Source organism: Sarcophilus harrisii, chromosome Y (genome assembly GCF_902635505.1).
Source record: "Sarcophilus harrisii chromosome Y, mSarHar1.11, whole genome shotgun sequence".
In the NCBI taxonomy this organism is placed as follows: Eukaryota; Metazoa; Chordata; class Mammalia; order Dasyuromorphia; family Dasyuridae; genus Sarcophilus; species Sarcophilus harrisii.
In genome coordinates this window covers 104519-112714 of record NC_045433.1, presented here as the reverse complement: position 1 = coordinate 112714, position 8196 = coordinate 104519, and the positions used below count along the sequence as shown (strand labels likewise).

The 8196-nt window shown below is 31.1% G+C and overlaps 1 protein-coding gene across 1 annotated transcript; it reads left to right on the top strand.

Annotated features, from left to right (window-relative positions):
* Window positions 1-1311: 1311 nt before the first annotated feature.
* LOC116420404 (60S ribosomal protein L10-like) lies at window positions 1312-4422 on the top strand. The gene is made up of 6 exons (XM_031945282.1): window positions 1312-1399; window positions 2582-2640; window positions 2829-2936; window positions 3165-3303; window positions 3646-3808; window positions 4182-4422. Exons 1-6 carry the CDS (start codon window positions 1377-1379, stop codon window positions 4335-4337), a joined length of 648 nt encoding a protein of 215 aa, XP_031801142.1. The 5' UTR covers window positions 1312-1376; the 3' UTR covers window positions 4338-4422.
* Window positions 4423-8196: the final 3774 nt, after the last annotated feature.

Sequence of the window (8196 nt, the reverse complement as noted above, 5' to 3'; positions counted from 1 at the left end):
AAAAAATTTCAAACTACTCCAGAATCTTTGGCAAAAACAAAAAAATAGAAAGAAAAGAAAAAGGATCCCAAAGATTTTGGACATGCCTATAAAATATGTTATCATTTTTAATTTAAAAATTTTAAAGACAAAAGCTAAACAATAATCAATAATCGGTGGATATATTTGATATAATTAATCCTAAAAGTGAGACATGTATAAAAATATATATTTGCTATTATTACGCATTGGGATGGGATTAACAACAGTTCTTGAGGTTTTTAATTTTTAAAAAATTATTCTTATTTTTTAATTCTTGTATTATCTCTTTATAATTCACCCATTGAGGAAACAAAAGCAAAACATATAATATCTATAGTAGAACTAAATAAATTATTATATCATGTTCAAAGCAGAAAATATTTGTCTCTTCTTTAAATCATCTCTCAATCAGCTTACAAAAACCTTTAAAGTTGCATCTTTGTTAATTAGAAAACATTAGAATTGATTTTCTCAGATATGAAGTTTTTACTTTGTTTTTGTCTTTTAAGTACCCTGAAATTCTAAGTAAAAATATATTTTTCTAGGTGTAGTTTTATATCGTTTCATACTTTATTCTTTCATATGAATGTTTTATATTTACCTAGTGCAGTTTTTGAAATTATTGCTTTTATTGAAATTTGTAGGATTTATAGTAAAACAGTTTGATATTTGTAGGTAAAATTAATTTTTTTTTTCTGTGATTTTTACATTTTTTTAATTTTGTTTTTACTGTGTTTTAAAAACTCTTTGGGTTGTAATATTTAGGATCAGCAAGCATATGGGTTCTTTAATTGTATTTTAAAGTTAATTTATTTTAGCAAAGTCATCTTATTAAAGCAAATATTAATTTTTTTTGGTGAGTTCGATCATTTTCATGATCTACAAGGTTTTTTTTTTCAAAACATATATATATATATATATATATATATATATATTGTTNTATATATATATATATATATATAGCTGTTCTGTTTTAAATGGACTAAATTTTATTTTTTTTGTTTAACAATTATGTTTTGGTATTGAATAGCTCATGAAAAATGATTTTCATGTTTCTATTTCAGTTAATATTAATTGCAAAAAAATTTATTTGGTGTTTGTTGGTGGCAGTTAAATTTTTTTTTTTTTTGATATTTTGTTTTTTATTTCTTACATTTGTGTTTAAATTTTTTTTGAGAACATAGATTTTGTGTGCGTATAAGGTACAGCGTCGGAGTAGCTTGGGTAAGATAGGCGGCGCGCTCTTGGTCTGAGAAACAGCCCCGCCTCTTCCTTTCCGTCCAAACTTGAGGCGCGCGCCGCGTCGCCTACTTAAGGACCGCGCATGCGTCGATCTTTCTTTATGTGCCGGAGCTATGGGCCGCCGCCCTGCGCGTTGGTAAGTTCTGTCGTTTTTTTTTAGCGCGTTTCATGTAAAAAAGTTATAGAAAGCCTTATAACAATCTATTATGGTGCTGTATAAAGTCTAATTATCATTTGAATTTGTTTCATGTCCATTTAACTTCTGTAGAGAATAGTTTCCATGTACCTCAAGTCTTCCTCACGGCATTAAAAAAAATGTCTTCCTGTCTGACTTTTTTCAACTTGGCATTTCTTCCCTGAATATAATTATATTCCTCTTCTCTCTTGGTATCCAGGACTAAATCCCCTCTTTCGGCCTATTTTGATTTGTATTTACTCTTCACAGACTTCAATTGATTAAATTAGAATTTTAATAATTGAGTTTCGTTTACGGCCTAGGGAAGAGGAGTCTTTTTTCGCATTTTTAATGATAGGGTTTCCTAAATATGTCTCTAGTATTAAAGGGGTTGGAAGCAGAGAAAAATAAGGCACAGTTTATCAAACAAATTAAACACTAATTGATGGAAACAAAAACAAAATTTACCTAATTCCACCAACTTTAGCAAAACTAATCATTTAGTCCATTAAATATCTGGTATAGCTTTTACTCTCTTTCTATGATATATTAATATAAAAACAATTATAAGCTTGAAAATATCACTAAATAGGTCCTAGTTTAATAATAAATTAAATAACTAAAATACTAAGTGCTACATAGTACAAGGATGTAAAATGTTAAAGAAGAACAAAATTCAAATCCAGTCTAAAATCCCTTTGTCTTGTAAAATTGGCTGGTAAAGAAAACCATTCAGTCAAACAATAATGTCAATTATTTTGAACATAGGTTAACCTGTTTACCGTGTTATATGTTAGTAAAATGATCTAAGACAAAGGGTGTCTTAGCTGCATCTTTAAAAAAAAGATACATTTTAAAAATAATATATTTTGAAGCATATATATTTTAATCAAACAAATAACAACTTCATGTATTCTTTCCTGAAGCAATTTGGGTGAAGTGATCATACATTAAATGTCTAAAACTGGATTCGGATTCAGGTCCTTTTGTGTACATTATCTATCTGGCTTCCCCTTATTTTCATTTGTAATGTTAATGAAATAATTTTGATTTATATGTACCAATATCTATATTTTTTAAATATATATATCCTTTCTTAAATAAAAGTAAAGAACTATCATTTAAACACTTTTTATCTCTTAGCTACAGATACTGTAAGAACAAACCATATCCAAAATCACGTTTCTGTAGAGGTGTTCCTGGTAAGTTAATTGGGAGCTAAAAATATAAAAATTAATAATTAAAACTTATGTGATACTGCTAACAAAAAACATGTCTTCCATATCTGTTTAACTTTTTTTAAAAAATGCTGAATTAAGTTTTTTTTTTTTTTAAGTTTCAATCTATGTAGAGCTAAAACTAAACTTAGAACTGCTTTCCTTCTCTATAGATGCAAAGATACGGATTTTTGACTTGGGTCGAAAAAAGGCAAAAGTAGATGAGTTTCCACTCTGTGGTCATATGGTGTCTGATGAATATGAACAACTGTCTTCTGAAGGTAAGAAACAAAATGAAATCTTGTGTGGGGATCTTATGGTTTTTCATATTTCTTTTGTTTTTACCCCCCAAAAAAGATGTCTAGAAAATTCAAGTGATTACTATGAAGTAGAAAAATATATTTTCAATTTCAAATTTATAGTTGATATGGTTAATAATGTAAAACCAAATTATCTCTGGAATCAGTTTCCATTCTTAGATAGACTGTTCATTTCTAATATTGCTGTAGCTTTGGAGGCTGCACGGATCTGTGCCAACAAATACATGGTGAAGAGTTGTGGCAAAGATGGTTTCCATATCCGTGTTCGCCTGCACCCTTTCCATGTTATTCGAATCAACAAAATGTTATCTTGTGCTGGTGCTGATAGGTAAGAAGTTTTCTTTTTTTTCTTGGGGCTTAGTCTGCATTTGGGGGAAGTATGTTTTTGAATACTTTAAGCCATTTATTTGTCCAAAATGATTTTATTCCCCCAAAAATGTCTATTTGGGGACTGTTGGATTTTAGTAGTTTTTTTTTTTTTTTTTTTTTTTTTTAATTTTTTTTTTTTCCNTTAGTACTCATTTGAAAATGGTTTAAATTTATTTTGACCAATGCCAGTCTTGTAAATTTTTTTTGATGCTGGAAATGTTTTCTTGCCTGCTATGTTTTAGTTTGTGAAATGCTACAAATGCTCCAAAAAATAATTTTTTCCCCTTCTCTTAACCATTAGACTTCAAACAGGGATGCGAGGTGCTTTTGGGAAACCCCAGGGTACTGTTGCTCGGGTCCATATAGGACAGGTGATCATGTCTATTCGCACCAAGATCCAGAACAAGGAGCATGTGATTGAGGCTTTGCGCAGGGCCAAGTTTAAGTTTCCAGGACGCCAGAAGGTAGGAAGTAATCAATATTTGGCTTGACTTCCTAATAGGGTTTGTACTCATGTCAGTAAAGGATATTCTTAGTGCTTATGGACAACAAAAGGTGTCACATGATAATTTTGTGGGCAAGTAAGTTATGTCAGCATTTGGAAAGGTGAACAATTGCTGTTAGTAGCATTTAGTAATAACTTTTAAAGCATACAGAATATTGTGCTTATAATCTCATTTTGGATTAGAGATATTTTTCTGTTTTTTATTTGAATATCTCCAAAGACCTTGAAAAAAATAGTATTGGGGGAGGAGGGATATACAATTTTATATATATATAGATAACAGTGATGTAGCTTACCCTTATTTACCTTCACTCTTATTACACTTCTTGCAGATCCACATCTCAAAGAAGTGGGGCTTCACAAAATTTAATGCAGATGAATTTGAAGACATGGTAGCTGAGAAACGTCTCATTCCTGATGGCTGTGGTGTCAAATACATTCCCAGCCGTGGTCCACTGGACAAGTGGCGTGCATTCCACTCATCTTAAAGGGGAAGGATCATATGTATTAAGCTGTTATCCTTGCTTATCCCCAGATATTGGCTACAAATAAATAAGACTTGCTGCCTAGTTGGATTTTGGTCTATTTTTTCTTTGTGGAGGAGTGGCAGGGAATACAAGATAGGAGGAGAAAAAAGTAAATAAAATTTGGTAAATTATCTTATAGGAATGGAATATGTGATATACCTAGAAATTTAAGGTGATTCAATCGTCAGTTAAGGATTTTTATTTTTTCAGAAGGCAAAAATTAAAATCTTTAGTTCAAGATGTTATAATTAACCCTTTTATTGAGTGCCAGTAGTCATATGTACCAAGTTAGTGTCTAGCAGACCAGGTTAAGAAGTACATTTCTTCTTTAGGCTCATTCACAGTGATGTCACAAGGACTAGTTGGGGCTGAGACAGGATATTTATTGTGTCACCATCCAGAATATAGAGGTGCTTTTATTAAAGTGCCACAGCATGACTTGTGCCTCTAGAAGCACAGACAAGATCAAGAGAAATTGTAATGTTGAAATGTCTTCAAGTTACAGATTTTGACCCTTTGTTCCAGTCACCAGGGCTTTTGAGTAAAAAATTGATACAGAACACTCATTCAAGTGGCATTTTTCCTTGCATTGTATACTCAAGACGTTTTATCCATGCAACCAGAGATAATCTGGCAGTTGGCTACATTCAGCATATCCATCCTGGGTGTGACCCACAAATGTGGTAGAAGTGCCAATTGTGAGATCTTAAAAGAGTATTGGTGTGTCATCCCAGGAGCCTGAGTGTAAGCTGGATGTTAAGAAATGATCATATTACTAAAAATGTAAATGACCATAGTTTGTTCCATCTCTAGAGAACTTCCACATGACATTGGTCTTATAAGCTAAAAAACAAGCCTTGATATGTGAAACATCACACAAAGGACAGAAAGGAAATGCAAATCCAAGACAAGAAAAGGGAATCCAATAATCAGGATCCAGACTCCATTCAGTTCTTGGGAAAAATGTGAGGGATGGACATCAGAGGGGGTTGGTAGTGGGTTGAGTCTGTTATTACAAAATGAGTTTCAAAGAATAAAGATCTTCAGATCAGTTTAGACTTTGAGACTTTTGCCTCTTGTAATAAATATGGGTATACTAGACTCAACATCCCTAAACCAAAGAGCTATCAAGTCACCAATATTAAGAACAGAATGCTAACAACATAATTATATATATATATATTGGGTTTAACATTTTACCCTGTTTAACACTGGATTACTTGCCATCTAGGGGAAGTGGGATGGAGGGAAAATGAGGAAAAACTGGAACACAAGGTTTTGCAAGAGTTAATTTTGAAAATTTATCCTTGTGCATGTTTTGAAAATTAAAAAGCCAATTTTTAAAAAAGGAAAGAAGGTATTAGATGCACATACAATACAAAGTTGAATTCTGGATAAAAGAAAACATGAAATTAGTATTTCAAGAAAAACTAAGAATCTTTGAGATACATGAAAAAAAGATTTTGGTTGGCAATACCAATAGTTTTGTACAAGTGGATTGTTTAATCAAAAGGCAAAATTTGAAAAATCTAAGGTTAACATTTTGTTACAGGACTAAGCATTAAGAAATTTGCCTAATAAATTTCTTGCTGGGTATACAGAAAGTTATTTTCAACTGAAATGATCTAATGGAGATGTATAAGTAATTTATGTAGATTAAGTATAAAATAAGTAAATATATATCAGAATAATCATTTAATTGAAGAATGGGATGAGTATATCCAATTCACAATTGTACAGATGAGGAGGACTTTAAAACTTATAGACTAATTTTTCTATATAAAAATATGTTCCTTTATCCAAACTATGCCATCCTTAAATCAAAGTTGTTTCATTCTAAATTGTATTTTGATTTCCGAGCAAATGAATTTGTTCCCCAACACAGCATCCTATTGTGGAAGTAAATAGTTTTAATTAGTTTGCTTGGTGAATAGATCTTTTAGAAATAGCATTAGCAAAACAGTTGTATAGAAAACATATTGCAGTGTAAATCCTGAGTGTAAAATTTGGACTGAACAAATTAAAGAAGAAAGTGATCATGGGGCAAAAGCAAGATGTTATCAATTTTGAAAACTAAAAAAAATAAATCTAATAGGTATATTGAATCAAATCCTCTCCCCTCCCGAACCCCAAAGCAAAACACATTCCTTGGAAAAAACATGTTCCTCAATCAGCTCTGAAGTAAGGGCTCTCAAATCATTTAACCTTGTTTGCCTCAGTTTTCTTAAACCTAAATAAACATTTCTAGCAAAGCATCTATATAAACATTTGCAGTTAATTTCTGCAGGGATTTTTAACTGAAATTCCAGGGAATTTGGGTATATCTAAAATTTCCATGCTTTGTCATAAAATCAACCAATGTTGAACCTATCCAAAAAAATCTTAGTTTTCAATAAGTGGTTTCTAGGCTTTGGATGAGAACGCCAACAAAATTCATATATCTAATGTAAAGGTCACATGTTCCAAGCAGTTCTTTTATAATTTTAATCTGTGGGGGTGATCCTGGATCCTGACCTAGATTTTTTCCTTACTCCCATTGATTATAAAAATTCAAGCAACAGTAATATGCTTCAGTTTTTCTCAAGTTCTTAATGATATTCACATTAATGATAACTTTGCTGAACCTATGAATTAAAAGCCTCACCTAAGGATATAATACATAAGAAACATGAAAAGTAATCTTGGCCATATATATATATTTCACTTTAATACTTATTGCCAGTTAGTTTAGGATAGCCCTAATTCAATAGAATGAAATGCATCTCAGCAATAGAGGATGAAAACATGGAGATGGGCAACAAATGAGAGGCTTAAATTAAATTAAAACTGTTTTTCTTTAAGAATAAGAGAGATTCAGTGAAAGAACTCTGGGAGATGACTATGAACCATTACATTGAATTCCCAATTCCCATATTTTTGTCCACCCGCATTTTTGATGTCCTTCACAGGCTAATTGTACAATATTTCAAAGTCTGGCTCTTTTGTACAGCTAAATAACTGTTTGGGCATGAATACTTAATATTGTATTTAATTTATATTTTAACACATATAACATGTATTGGTCACCCTGCCATCTGGGGGAGGGGATGTAGGGAAGGAGGGGAAAATTGGAATAAAAGGTTTGGCAATTGTCAATGCTGTAAATTACCCATGGGTGATAAAAGCTATTTAAAAAAAAAGAAGAAAAAGAGGGATTTATGACTACAGAGAGCAAGAACATTTTAATCTTTATTTTAGAAGATTGTTGGGGTAGTATTTTTAGAAAATTAAAAGAAAGAATTTTCCCAAGTATTGTTCTATCCTAGGGGGAAAAAAAGTAAAAAAGACAAATAGTAAAGTTTTTTAAAAGTAATTTTAATTATTCAAAAATACTACAGAAATAACACAGTAAGGGTTAGGAAGGCATCTTCTACATTGTAAAGAATGTAAAGATAGAAGATAGAAAATTCAAAGGAAATTGTGTGTGGGGCAAGTAGAAATACAAAGAACTAAACTATATTTCATTATAATACAAAAGAACAAACAAATTTTGTAAGACTTGTGAAGAAAGAATGGTACATTTGTGTAAAGTACATTTGTGTAAAAGAAGATAAAGAGAGTGAATATTTCTTCCCATTATACTACAAATAAGGCAAAATTCTTTATGAACTTAGAGATTAAAAGAAAACATGAGGAAAAAGATATGAGGATATTGTATTCACATTCTTACCTTGATATTTAGGCTCAATAATTTATCTTTATCAGTTTAAATGGTCCAAAATTAAAGGAAAAAATCTAAATATATGGAAATTTTCCAATTTGAGATGTTCTGGGCTCATTC